General features: G+C 43.8%; 1 protein-coding gene across 1 annotated transcript in view; it reads left to right on the top strand.

Moving 5' to 3' along the window:
• Positions 1-15,444, top strand: part of AMBN (ameloblastin) — a 74,890-nt gene that overhangs the window by 49,804 nt on the left and 9,642 nt on the right. Inside the window, exon 8 of the mRNA XM_030192144.1 lies at positions 89-133. Within this exon, the coding sequence (XP_030048004.1) occupies positions 89-133 (45 nt within the window). The remainder of the gene's footprint in view (positions 1-88; positions 134-15,444) is intronic.

Below are 15,444 nucleotides of genomic sequence, written 5' to 3'. Positions count from 1 at the left end.
CATTTGCAAGCATTTATGGAATATATATATATATATATGTAGTTTTTTTTAACATGCCTCTGAATGCATACCCTCTGTATCATTTTAGCTTTATCCTGGACTTTATTACATGCCGTACACTGCAGGAAATAGAGTAAGTCTGTATTATTATTAACTCTTGACCTTATAGAAGTACTGAATAAAACATGAATCTGAGTCATACTAAAGCATTTCTACCATGAAGAAAGTATAATGTGAGAATAAGCTTCAAACAAAACCCTAATAAAATAGGTAGATAGGCATTATTTACTTTGGGTCAAATTCTTTAAATGGTGCCTTAAAATTTGACGCTGAAAAACTACATGGTTAGCGTGATTCAATAAAGTACACCTAAACTTAGACGTACTTTATAGAATATGTGCACTCGCCATTCTTGCGACTAAAATTTAGACACATCCATTTAGGCCACCTAAAACCAGGCCTAAATACCTGCGCCTAAGTTCTATAATAGTATTCTATTATAGTGTGCATAGTTTTTTTGAAATGTCCACAATCCGCCCATTCCATGCTCATAACCACGCCACCTTTTTGACTACACTCATTAGAATTTATGCACACCATGTTATAGAATGCACCTAGAAAGTTGTGCGCATAAATTCTAATTAAAGCCAATTAGTGCTGCTAATTGGTTGTTAAGTACCAATTATCAGTGCTGATTGGCTTATTAATCAATTAAGTTGTACGCGCAATTTGGCCATGTGGCCAAATTAGCCCGCACAACTTAAGATGCCATATATAGAATTTGGGGGTAAGGCATTTATCCCATTCTGTATCTCTGGAAAAAGAGCTTAGAAACTAAGTCCCTATAGGTGACTATTAGATAAACTGAATAGGTGTCTATCCTGTTTATTTTCGAACGAGAAGGCCGGCCATCTTCTGACACAAATCGGGAGATGGCCGGCCATCTCCTGAAGCCGGCGAAACCGGTATAATCAAAAGCCGATTTTCGCCAACTTCAACTGCTTTCCATCACAGGGTCGGCCAAAGTTTAAGGGGGCATTTCGGCAGGGTATGGAAGGCGGGACGGGAGCGTAGTTACAAGATGGCTGGCTTCGGCCGATAATGGAAAAAAGAAGGATGGCTCTGAGGAACATTTCGCCGGCTTCACTTGGTCCATTTATTTTTAGGACCAAGCCTCAAAAAAGTGCCCCAACTGAGCAGATGACCACCGGAGGGAATCGGGGATGACCCCAGTGGTCACCAACCCCCTCCCACCCAAAAAATAAAAAACATTTTTTTTGCCAGCCTCTATGCCAGCCTCAAATGTCATACCCAGCTCCATGATAGCAGTATGCAGGTCCCTGGAGTAGTTTTTAGTGGGTGCAGTGCACTTCAGGCAGGTGGACCCAGGCCCATTCCCCCCCCTACCTGTTACACTTGTGGTGGTAAATGGGAGCCCTCCAACCCCCCCCCCCAAAAAAAAAATCCACTGTACCCACATGTAGGTGCCCCCCTTCATCCCTAAGGGCTATGGTAGTGGTATACAGTTGTGGGGAGTGGGTTTGGGGGGGGCTCAGCACCCAAGCTAAGGGAAGTGTGCACCTGGGAGCAATTTTTGAAGTCCACTGCAGTGCCCTCTAGGGTGCCCGGTTGGTGTCCTGGCATGTGAGGGGGACCAGTGCACTACAAATGCTGGCCCCTCCCATGACCAAATGCCTTGGATTTGGCCGGGTTTGAGATGGCCAGCATCGGTTTCCATTATCGGCGAAAACTGATGCTGGCCATCTCAAACCCAGCCATCTCTGACATTTGACCAGCCCCAACTGTATTATCGAAATGAAAGATGGCCGGCCATCTTTTTCAATAATATGGTTTGGGACCGCTCTTTGCCGGCGCCGTTCGATTATGCCCCTCCACATCAGTTATTTAGGAAATAACATTTGCTTCTTAGATTCTGTTTCCAGGACGTGCTGAAGAGTAGGAATGGGCAGCCAGAACAGTTTTGCTTTATGTCATTTCCTGTATTGTTTCTGGGAATGGTCATTTTATTCGTTTTTGTTTGTCTATTTTTTTGTCATGGGAGCAAAGTCATCAAGCATCTGCTCTTTTGAAAGAGGGAGCACTATGAGTAAAGGGGGTACATTCTTTCTGAAAGGGTGCACGCTATGAGCTAGATTCTATACATGGCGCCTTAAAAATCAGTGCCGAAAAAAATACACCTAGGCATATTCTATAAAATACACCTAAAATATAGGAGCAGCTTCCAGAATGCATTTAGTGCCTGTCCATGCAACTAAAGTTAGTTACGGGCATTTAAATGCCTATACCTAAGTTAGGTGCAGAGCGGATGTATTCTATAACAGCGTGCATAGCTTTTAGAAATGCCCATTCTACGCCCATGGCCATGCCCCCTTTTCTAATCTGCATCTTAGAATTTACGCGCATCACTTTACAGAATACGCGTAGACAGCTGTGCACGTAAATTCTAATGAATGCCAAGTAGTGTCAATAATTGCTTGTTATGTGGCAATTATTGGCGCTGATTGGCTTGTTAAGATAGTAAGTTCTGCGCACTAATCAGAGTATGACACTTCATAAGAGTGAACGATATTATTATCAAGTTATACAACATGAATTTTAGAAAAGGTGCAGAGAAGGGCGACGAAAATGATAAAGGGGATGGGACGACTTCCCTATGAGGAAAGGCTAAAGTGTCTAGGGCTCTTCAGCTTGGAGAAAAGGCGGCTGAGGGGAGACATGATAGAGGTCTATAAAATAATAAGTGGAGTTGAACGGGTAGATGTGAAGCGTCTGTTTATGCTTTCCAAAAATACTAGGACTAGGGGCCATGCGATGAAGCTACAATGTAGTAAATTTAAAATGAATCAGAGAAAATGTTTCTTCACTCAACGTGTAATTAAACTCTGGAATTCGTTGCCAGAGAATGTGGTAAAGGCGGTTAGCTTAGCGGAGTTTAAAAAAGGTTTGGACGGCTTCCTAAAGGAAAAGTCCATAGACCGTTATTAAATGTACTTGGGGAAAATCCACTATTTCTGAGATAAGCAGTATAAAATGTTTTGTACATTTTTGGGATCTTGCCGGGTATTTGTGACCTGGATTGGCCACTGTAGGAAACAGGATGCTGTGCTTGATGAACCTTTGGTCTTTCCCAGTATGGCAATACTTATGTACTTATGTTTTTTCTGCTCCTTTTCATTTAATAACAATATGCGATAACATAGAATTTGCCATATCGTTGTAAACAAATGCTTATCCCTGCTGAGGAGTGCCTTAAGGTCCATGTGGCGTTTTGCCCTGTCCTTTTCAACTTGTGTATGAGATGTTCAAAAATTCAGAAAATTTAATATGCATGTCAGCAGTACTGAATGCTTCAGGCTTCTCATCCAAGACAACCTAACCATGTATTTTTCTGATACCACAAAATGTACACAACCAGCAATGGAAAGTTACACATCTAAGTTGGAAAAAAGGGTACGGATGGAATACATGTGCTGACTCTTTATCTCGCTGACATGCATAGACATCCTCTATTTTGCACGCACAAATGCATCCACACATATGGCAGCACTTCTGCCACCAACAAACACATGTGCACTTCTTACACAATAACACAACAAATCCAAGTTATCAAACATATTAACACAAAAATCAGCCCTCTCTCCTCTCTCACAGAATCATAGCTCCCTCTTCCACCAAACTTACACAACAAAAAATAAAAACACATTTTAGAAATGTACTCTTACTGCAAAGAACAACTTTGGAAATTCATTGTACGCCAGGAAGTGCTCTTCTCATTTTTTTCTCTTTTACTTTAATAACTAGCTGTTGAGCCCGTTAAAAAGGGGGTAGTATGTGGTTTTTCCAAGGCCCCCTCGCCGCTGCAGGCCCCCCCAGAGGTCGCCGCCACCGGTCCCCCCCAGGAGTCGCCACCGCCGCCACCCCTCCACCAGACCCGGGCTCTCTCTTTGCTATTGAACTTACGTCGCCGAAACGCAGCACGCAGATCAGCAGAGCTCCCGTCGGCCTTCCTTCTCTTCCTGTGTCCCGCCCTCGTGTGACGTAACATCGGCGAGGGCGGGACACAGGCAGGGAAGAAAGGCCGACGGGAGCTCAGCTGATCTGCCTGCTGCGTGTCGGTGATGTAAGTTCAATACCGAAGAGAGTGCTCGGGCCGGGTGGAGGGGGGGCGGCGGCGGCGGTGACTCCGGGTGGGGGGAGCGGTAGCGGCAACCTCGGGGGGGAGCGGTAGCGACATCGGCGGTTCCCTCCCTCCCCCTCGCGCAGTTTCCCCTCTGTCCCGCCCCGTCATCATGTATTGACGCGGGGGCGGGACAGAGAGGGAAGTCTCTACTGCGCATTTGCGGGTGAGTGCGGTCACTCACCATTTATATGTTTGATGTGATAAGTAGCCCAGTTACTATGGAGAAAGAGAGACCATGTTACCAGTTCTTTGGCAGTTCTATGCACTGCCGGGGCTGCTGGCAGTTCTTCAGTCTGTCGGTACCTATTCAGGCCTGAGGTGGGGGTGGAGGAAAGGATGCTGCAGAGGATACATGGGGAGAAGTGAACCCCTTCCATCACAGAACAGTAAGGCATAAGGGGAAATTCTAAACCAGGCACCTCCATTCGGGCTCCCCCAGTACAACACGGGGACGCTTATCCTATAACAACACTTGACCACTCAGATTCTGTTTTAGAACTCTAGCATAAACCTGTATCAGTGCACCTAAAAGTAGGTGGTCCCACTTACACCAAGTCTATGGCAGGTGTATATAGGCAAAGCATGCAACTTACTGTATCCTATAAGTAGTGCTCATAAGTGAAAGACATGCCCATGGCCCACCCAAATGTACGCGTCCTTACATTCACGCATTACGCCACTTAAATGCACCCGTATAGAATAACACCTAGGCTTTAAGGGCATATAAGTGGCACTTTTTCCTGCATTTACGTGTGCAAGACACATGTAACTGCAGGCACATAGTTATAGAATTGCCGTTTTAGGCTTTTTCCCCATAGAAACATGAATGGATTAAAACCCCTCATGTGCTAAAACATGAAGCGACTTCAAAAAATATACTTTGCCAAAAAAAAAAAAGCAGTGCAAAAATTCCAGGCATCTTGTGCTATTTTTGCATGAAGCACACTTTTGAGGAGTCACTTTGCACTTTTGGATTGTGCCAGCATTACAGCACAGTGTTTACTATCATTCCTAAATGGTGTCATCTAGACACTGGGAGATAGGTTTTGCTGCTCTCCCTTCACCTCTCAGCTGTGTCTGGTCTTGTTAACCATCAGCGATTACTGTCTGGCCTCTCAGACATTGGGCTATGTGGCAAAATTCTTTCGTGATTTATTTTGTTTCTATCCAATCATTCTTTTCAGGTCATCTCCAAAATTTCTCATTCATTCTTGCATCATTTGTGCTCGGGAGGCTCTCAGGGTTCCATCCTGGCCCCCGTTCTATTTAATAGCCCTCTTGATATACTTATTCGATCCTTGAGGCTAAGCTCTTACTGAAATTTATTTTTGGCTCCTCTCACATCACATGATATCTTAATCCAGACAAGTGGCAACCCATATAGCAGTGGCTCTCAAACCTGGTCCTGGAGGCATCCCAGCCATTCAGATTTTCAGAACATCCACAATGAATATTCATGAGATAGATTTGCATGCAGTGGAGTTAATGCATGCAAATATCTCACAAGAAGCTGGAAACTACAGGCCGGTAAGCCTCACTTCAGTTATTGGAAAAGTAATGGAAGCGATGCTGAAGGAAAGGATAGCGAATTTCATGGAAGCCAATAAGTTGCAAGATCCGAGACAACATGGTTTTACCAAAGGTAAATCGTGCCAAACAAATCTCATTGAATTCTTTGACTGGGTAGCCAGAGAACTGAATCAAGGATGTGCTATAGATGAAATCTACTTAGACTTCAGCAAAGCTTTAGACATGGTTCCCCACAGGAGGCTCTTGAACAAACTTGACAGGCTGAAGATAGGACCCAACGTGGTGAACTGGATTAAGAACTGATTGACAGACAGACGCCAAAAGGTGGTGGTTAATGGAATTCGCTCGGATGAGGGAAAGGTGAGTAGTGGAGTGCCTCAGGGATCGGTGCTGGGGCCGATTCTGTTCAATATAGTTGTGAGTGACATTGCCGAAGGGTTAGAAGGTAAAGTTTGCCTTTTTGCAGATGATACCGAGATTTGTAACAGAGTGGACACCCCGGAGGGAGCGGAAAACATGAAAAAGGATCTGCAGAAGCTAGAAGAATGGTCTAATGTTTGGCAATTAAAATTCAATGTGAAGAAATGCAAAGTGATGCACTTAGGGAGTAGAAATCCACGGGAGACATATGTGTTAGGCGGTGAGAGTCTGATATGTAAAGGCAGGGAGAGGGATCTTGGAGTGATAGTATCTGAGGATCTGAAGGCGACAAAACAGTGTGACAAGGTGGTGGCCGTAGCCAGAAGGTTGCTAGGTTGTATAGAGAGAGGTGTGACCAGCAGAAGAAAGGAGGTGTTGATGCCCCTGTACAAGTCGTTGGTGAGGCCCCACATGGAGTATTGTGTTCAGTTTTGGAGGTCGTATCTTGCTAAGGATGTAAAAAGAATTGAAGCGGTGCAAAGAAAAGCTACAAAAATGGTATAGGATTTGCATTACAAGATGTATGAGGAGAGACTTGCTGACCTGAACATGTATACCCTGGAGGAAAGGAGAAACAGGGGTGATGTGATACAGACGTTCAAATATTTGAAAGATATTAATCCGCAAACGAACCTTTTCCTGAGACGGGAAGGCAGTAGAACTAGAGGACATGAAATGAGGCTGAAGGGGGGCAGACTCAAGAAAAATGTCAGGAAGCATTTTTTCACGGAGAGAGTGGTGGATACTTGGAATGCCCTCCCATGGGAGGTGGTGGAGATGAAAACGGTAACGGAATTCAAAAATACATAAAGGAATCCTGTTCAGAAGGAATGGATCCTCAGAAGCTTAGCAGAGATTGGGTGGCAGCACCAGTGGTTAGGAGGTGGGGCTAGTGGTTGGGAGGCAGGGCTAGAGCTGGGCAGAGTTCTACGGTCTGTGCCCTGAAAATGGCAGATACAAATCAAGGTCAGGTATACATATAAAGTAGCACATATGAGTTTATCTTGTTGGGCAGAGTGGATGTACCGTACAGGTCTTTTTCTTCCGTCACCTACTATTACTATGTTACTATATAAAATATAATAAACCAAAACATATACAGACACATATAGCCACAATGATGAACAAACTGAGAAGAAAAAGCAAAGATACCTCTACATGCTAGCTCCTTTTGCATTGTATGCGATGTGGCAGTGGATATTTTAGCTCCAGGGGACTCTGGAGACTCCCCAGAATAAAATCACAGTAATGCTATCTCGGCCTCTATTCAGCCCCTGCCAGCCACAATCCTCGTATCTTTGGTGGGAACAGTGGCCATTTTACAGCTGGCCCACCAAAGTTTGGATAGGGCTGAAGGACATGCAGAACATGAGGTGGAGGGACAAGAGGAGTCCTTTTCTCACCCACGGAAGGAGTTGACATTGTGGGGTCCTAGTTGGGGCCCCCATGGGCTCTAGGGCCACAGGTACCTGAGGTCATTGTAGACTGCATCTGCCTGGTTAAAATCGTTTTGACTACCTCTTAATGTCACCTCAGTGCATGCCTATAATTAGAATGGTACAGTGTAGGGAGTGAAGAACTTTTGTGCACGAAACAGGATCGGGACTTGGGTGTGATTGTACATGATGATTTTAAGGTGGCCAAACAGGTAGAAATGGTGATGGCAAAAGCTAAAATGATACTTGGGTGCATAGGGAGAGGAATGGGCAGTAGGAAAAAGGAGGTGACGATGCCCCTGTATAAGACTCTGGTGAGACCTCATTTAGAATACTGTGTTTAACTCTGGAGACCAGACCTTCAAAAAGATATAAACAGGATAGAGTCGGTCCAGAGGGCAGTTACTAAAATGGTCAGTGGTCTTTAAGTGTATAGGGACAGACTTAAAGATCTCAAATAAGTATACTTTGGAAGAAATGATCTGACAGAGACATTTAAATACCTACATGGCATAAATGCACAAGAGGCAAATCTCTTTCTATTGAAAGGAAGCTCTGGAACGAGAGGGCATAGGATGAAGGTGAAAGGGGATAGACTCAGAAGTAACCTGAGGAAATACTTCTTTATGAAAAGAGTAGCGAATTCTTGGAATGGTCTCCCAGTGGAAGTGGTGGAGATGAAAACAGTATCTGAATTCAAGAGAGCTTGGGACAAGTAAATAGGAATTCTAAGGGAGTGAGAGGGGGAGTAGATGGCATAGATGGGCAGATTGGATGGACCTTGTGGTCTTTATCTGCCTGCATTTTTCTCTATTTCTATGTTCATAGAATATTAATATACCAGTGTGCATACACATGTATGCACATACATCAATCACAGACCTATTATAAATGTTGGCACCTAAGTTCTGGTGATATGCACATAACGTCAAGTTATGTGTGTAACTGTGAGCCCCGCCTGGGCTGTGCCCCTGGGTCTGCAAACCTGCAAACAATGTGCTATTGAAGATATGCACATAGTTACTGACTAATGCTTAGGCGGAATATTAGCATTTACTCCTGTATGTGCTAGTATTTACACACATATAACAGGGACAAAAATGTGAGTGCCTGCTTTATAGAACTACGCGCTAAGGGCTAGATTCTGTATATGGCACCAAAAGATCGGTGCCAACAAAAATTAATGCTAAGTGTTATTCTATAAGCAGCGCTCAAGTTGGGTGCCATTTATAGAACAGTGGTTAGCACGAGGAGCATAGCTACGTGGGGCCATAGGGGCATGGGCCCCCACAGATTACTCCCCTGGACCTCTCTACATTTGACCCCCCCCCCCCCCCCCCGCTGTCAACCCCCCCCCCCCCCCCGCCGCCACATCAGGTACCTTGTTTGCTGGTGGGGGTCCCCTTACCCCGCCAGCCGAAGAGTTTTCTTCAGCGCCGGTCGACTCCGGCACCTTCGTTGTGGGATCATCTGGTTTCTGACGCCTTACGTCCTGCACTATGCATGTAGCCCCGTGCAGGACATAAGGCGTCAGAAACAGATGATCCCACAACAAAGGCGCCGGAGTCGACCGGTGCTAAAGAAGTCTCTTTGGCTGGCGGGGATTGGGGACCCCTGCCAGCAAACAAGTTACCTGATGTGGCGGCGGGGTGGGCGGCGGAGGGGGGGTTTGCATTTGCGACGGCGGTCCAAAGTGGCGGCGGGGGGGTTGGGTTTGCAGTGGCGCGGCGGTCCAAAGTGGCGATTGGGGGTTCGGCGACTAAACAGTGCCCCCCACCTCGGGCTCTGGCCCCCCTACCGGCGAGGTCTGGCTACGCCCCTGGGGATCCGCACCCAATTTTGGGCACAAGTATTTATACCAGTTTAAACCTGGGTGTCGTTGTAGATAATATGCTGAAATCTTTTGCTCAGTGTGCAGCAGCCGCCAAAAAACAATCAGGATGCTAGGAATTATTAGAAAAGGGATGGTGAATAAGACCAAAAATACTATAATGCCTTTGTATTGCTCCACGGTGCGTCTGCACCTTGAGTATTGCGTTCAGTTCCGGTCACCATATCTCAAAAATGATATAGCGGAATTAGAAAAGGTTCAAAGAAGAGCGACAAAAATGTTAAAGGGGATGGAACTCCTCTCATATGAGGAAAGGCTAAAGAGGTTAGGGCTGTTCAGCTTGGAAAAGAGACAGATGAGGGGAGATATGATTGAGGTCTACAGAATCCTGACTGGTGTAGAACGAGTAGAAGTAAATTGATTTTTTACTCGTTCCAAAAGTACAAAGATTAGGGGACACTCGAGGAAGTTACATGGATATACTTTTAAAACAAATAGGAAGAAATATTTTTTCACTCAACACTGGAACTGGAGGATGTGGTAACAGCAGTTAGCGTGTCTGGGTTTTAAAAAGGTTTGGACAAATTCCTGGAGGAAAAGTCCAGAGTCTGCTATTGAGACAGACATGGGAAGCAATTGCTTGCCCTGGGATTTGTAGTATGGAGTGTTGCCACAATTTGGGTTTCTGCCAGGTACTTGTGACCTGGCTTGGCCACTGTTTGGAAAATAGGATACCGAGCTAGATGGACCACTGGTCTGATCAGGTATGCTGCTCTTATGTGCTGATTTTCCTTATTCAGTAACACTGTACGCAAATTCCAGGAATGCCCCTGATCCATGCTTAGCCACACCCCTTTTTGGATCTGCATATAAAAAATACACATGCATCGTAGCAGCTAAAGATGCGCGTGTACGCAATTTTGAGCGCCGTATACAGAATTAGGCCATATATGCATCTGTCTTATCTGCAATGCAGTCAACACACACTAAGGAGGCAATTCTACAGCTGGGTGTCACTGTGTAGGCTCCAAAATTAAGCAAGTAGTGCACCTAGGGGTCCTTTTACTAAGTTATGGAAAAAGGGGATCTGCACTAGCACCAGCATGTCTTTTTGACACGCACCGAGGCCCCTTTTACCGCAGCGGGTAAAAAGTTGTCTTTTTTCCTGGAAATGCAATTGCCATGCAGTAAGTGAACCACTTTCCGTGTGGCCATTTTGGGAGGGAGCACTTACTGCCACCCATTGATGTGGCGGTAAGGGCTCCAGCACTAACCCAGCGGTAACCAGGCAGCGCATGACGCTGCTCATTTACCACCAGGTAAGAACCAGTGCTACAAAAATAGCACCGGAAATGGCATGCACTGGGGGGTGGGAACTATTGCCGGGCTCCTGCGGTAGGCCAGCAGTAGTCCCAGATTGGCAAATGGCAAGCCTGTTGCCGTGCGCCAAACCTTTAGTAAAAGGGTCCCTAGTCTATAATGGCACTGGCATATAATTGCCTTTATAAAATATGTCAGCAACAGCACACCTACATTTAGTCACTAATATTTATGACAGGGACCTGGTAGGTGGGTCTACGCTGCAGTAATTCTGACTCTCTGTCCTGTCTACAAATGGAGTTCCCCTTTTAATCCTGTTTGTCCATTTAACTATATGCTATAAATGTAAACTGCTCTGAAAGATTCTTTGAGGGCAGTCTGTCAAACGGTTAGTAAACATGAAACTTGATTGGGGATCATGTTGACCAGTGGCGTAGCTACAGGTGGGCCTGGGTGGGCCACAGCCCACCCAATTTGGACTCAGGCCCACCCAAAATTGTGGTACTCTTGCTGTGGCTGGTGGGAATCCCCAAAGCCTAAAGATTTCCTCCTTCTCAGGCAGCCAATGCTCTTCCAAACGGCAGCTGGCACCATACATCAGCCCCTCTGCACGTGCTCAGTTTTCACCAGGTGGAGGCACTGAGCATGTATGGACTACTGTCAGCGGCATCAGCTCAAGTGCTGCCATCTGCTGTGTGGAAGAGCACTGGCTGCACAAGAAGGAGGAAATCTTCAGCTGGTGCAGTTTGGGGGTCCCCACCAGTTCACATATTTAATATTTTGTGTTTGAGGGTAGGGGAAGAGGCAGAATTCAGAGAGCAGAGTGGAGGGGGGTCAGGAGGGACTGAATTCTGTGCCCATCCATTTTGGGCTCAGGCCCACTCAAATTTGGCTGTCTGGCTATGCCCCTGATTGTTGACTTCCAGTATATTTGCTCCAGTTGAAGCAGTCTTGAGTAATTCCACTCTGTACAAATCGTCATGCTGTGTATCACTCTGTGCGTAGAGTTCCAGGAAACAAAGTTGTGACAGGATCCTTCAATGTTCTGTTGATGTGTTCACAGAGAAAGCAGAAGGTGGCCCTCAAGCGGTTTCCTGGATTTCTGGGACCCACTGCATTTTTCTCGGGTAAAACCCGTGACTGAACAATATGGAATCCTGACAAAAAAAAATTATGTTTCCTGAAACTAGAATAAATGGCGGGTTTCAGTGATTGGTGACAGTACTCACCCTGCCTACACCTGGAACTGGAGGACTTATAGCAACAAATGTGCACCATTTCATTATGGCTTAGGAAACCTTTGAAGCTAATGTACTGTGCCACTCCAGAGGATTTTCATATATTATTCTTTCATGTAAAAGAGTTGCAGGTAGAAAAATAACATGTGAAATTTCTCAAAATCGAGATTTAGATCTCCTTGAGCTGCAGTTACATTTTTGGTATTCTGCAAACTGAATTTTGCACGTAGTTTATGCAAAATTTGTTAATAGGTAATGTGTTCTTTTGTGTGCTTCTACATCGCTGGTTCTCATTAGCTATTTGAATAAAATTTCATATGCAGAATACTACATGCAAAAGTGTAATTAATATGAAGGTGAAAAATTTCACAAATAATGCTTTGTGTGCTGAAGTGCAAAATTACACACACTCTTTGTGAGAGGAACATACTGTATGGCACACCTTACTCAGGGGTCTTTTTACAAAGGCGCACTAGTGTTTTTAGCATGCGCTAAACGTTAGAGTTGCCCACATATTTCTATAGGCATCGCTAGCGTTTAGCACACGCTAATGATTAGCATGCCCTAAAACCGCTAGCGTGCCTTTGTAAAAGGACCCCTGAAATTCTTCTTTCGTTTGGCTTCAGAAAATATAAGGAGTGCTAAGATGTCGTATTGTTCAGACACTAGGGGGATCAAGTGCTCACTTTAAATATTAACTGGCTAAACTTCTGCTTTTAAGAATTCACCCCTTTTGACCGGCTTAACTTAACCACTAAAATTTACCAGGTGGCAAAATTAGTTTGGTAATAGAAGGGTAATTATAACAGTTTTCTGCACATAAAACTGGTTTTACATGTGGAAAAGGCTTTTTATAAAATGGATGTATACGTATGTATGTTTACAACAGTGTACATACTTATATGTGCTCTCTGGCCAATATTCAGAGCAATTTAACTAGCCAGGAGCAGCTCCTGGCTGGTTAAAAAACAGTTAGCCAGCAAAGCACTAATATTCAGCGCAAGATAGCCAGGTATCTACGCTGAATATTAGCGCTTACCCCTGAGTGCTATATATCACACTGAGATGTCCATGCGGAAAATGAAGCATATTCCATAACAGTGTGCATAAGCTAATCGATTAACAAGCTAATTAATGTTGATAATTGGATGTTAACAACCAATATCAGCACTAATTGGCATTAATTAGAATTTACACGCAGAACTGTCCAAGTGTATTCTGTAACATAGTGCGCGTAAATTCTAAGTCACATAGTTGAAAAGTGGGCATGGCCATGGGTGTGGAATGGGCGGGTCATGGGCATTTCTAAAATCTATGCGCATCATTATAGAATACACTCGGTGTGTGCCTAATTTAGGCATCAGCATTTACACCAAGTTTTACTTGACATAACTGCTCGCAACTAAATTTAGTCATGCGGAGCAGCACTCAGTGTATTCTATATACAACATGGAAATTTAGGCTTATTCTATAAAGGACACCTAAATTAACGTGTATTTTATAGAATACGCTTAGGCAAATTTCATTTCGGCACCTTAGTGCATAGCGGCTAACCAGCTATATCACGTGATATAACTACCTAGCCACAAATGTTCAACATTTTGCCTGCTAAGTTTAGCAGCCAAATAAGAATGCCTAAATAGCAGGCCTATCTTTGGCCACCATAAAATTAACCAGCCAATGCTGAATATTGTCTTGGCTGGTTAAGTTTAAGCTAGCCACAAGAAACGGATATTCAATGCCAGTCACTAGAAACAGCCAGCATTGAATATTCGGGTTCAGTGCCGATCATGACACTTAGCCGGCCTGCCTCCCATGGGCTGAATACGGAGAGTCTTTTTATAAGCTTTTACTGGGTATAGTTTGGATGAAGCTGAGGTGCAATTGTGATGTATGAATGCTAGAAAGGCTGGTTCCAGAAGTCTATTTTATAAATCTTAGGGTCTATTCAAACAGCAGTTATACGTTTTGCAGTGTGATAAAAATATACCTGCTTTTTTAAAAAATGTTTTGTTTATAAGATTTCAAAATTACAATCAAGCAAAATTAATCTCGGACTGCAAAGCTCAAAAAATAAAGAAAATTATCCTTCAATCAGGGCAAATTTTAAAATAATAACAAAATGGAAAAGGTACATATTTTCACGCTCTAGTCTCCAAAAAAGAGGAGTCCCAATACACTTCAAATAGAGGACTTAGAAAATAAGGAAATCGTTTAGGAGAAAAATACCCCCTAGGACAAAGAAAAAAGGAACAGAAATTATCATCAGTAGCGCATTCTAAGTACTACCCCTTCACATACTGGGACTTCTTGGAGGGACACATGGGAGCCCCCTTTGTAGCCAGAAAGGCAGTCAGGTGGGAAGGATACAAAAAAAAAAACGTATTTCACAGAATAGTTGACAATACTTTTACATGGGAATTTTAAACAGAATGTTGCTCCCAACTGGAGAATGCCAGGTTGAAGTAGCAAAAAACGCTGCTACTTTGAGTTTCCCTACATATGCTCCTAGATATTTGATCCATTTCAACAGAGAATATGGATAACATGACTTCAAGATGAAAGTTATCTATTCCTGGCACTCTATATACCACCAGAAAATATGATTTGTGGTAGCTATTAATTTTATGGAGAGAGATACTAATTGTGCTCCATGCCACCTAGACATTGCCTTAGCATGTCCCGCCATACATTATAGTTTTTGAAACTACACAGAATGTGGATTTAAGAAAGTGATATTTCATCTTTGCTAAGAAATATTTAAAAAAAACATCAACTAGAGTACCATTGTTGAAGATTGCTATCATTACACACCTTGGTTCCAATTCAGGAGGGTTATGGGGAATCAGCTTTGGTGGAGAAAAGATGGGCCAATCATTTCTAAAAGCTTTTCTTCAGTGGTGCTAGGATATCCTATTGTTTAGTCACTAAGGGGGAGATTCTATATATATGGTGCCTGGAAAATCCGTGTGGAAATCAGTTTCACCTAAATGTATTCTATAAGATGTAAGCGCAGTATATAGAATACATTTAGTTGATATCCCAGAGCCTAAAACTACACGCACCCATTTACACCAATGAAAATATAGGGTAAATCCCTATGTGTAGACTTATGTGGACTGGGCCATGTTCTATAACAACATGTGTAAATTTGGCAGCGCCCAGGAAATGCTTATTTCTCCGCGTATAACCATGTCCCTTTTTGGATGTGCGCATTAGAATTTAGGTGCAGTGAGTTACAGCATATGCTTAGTGTGTTGTGTGTGTAAATTCTAATTACTGCCAGTTGGTGCTTATTATTGCTGTTAACAACGCTCATTGGCTTGTTAAGCCAATTAAGTTACATGCAATGTTATGGAATATGCTTACATTTAGGTGCGGAACACTAGATGCAATATATAGAATCCGACAGAATAGCCAAAATGCAAAAAAAAAAATGTAACAGAGACACATAAAAACCTTAACTGC

This window comes from Microcaecilia unicolor, chromosome 2, assembly GCF_901765095.1.
Source record: "Microcaecilia unicolor chromosome 2, aMicUni1.1, whole genome shotgun sequence".
Classification (NCBI taxonomy): Eukaryota; Metazoa; Chordata; class Amphibia; order Gymnophiona; family Siphonopidae; genus Microcaecilia; species Microcaecilia unicolor.
This window is presented reverse-complemented; position numbering and strand designations above follow the sequence as displayed.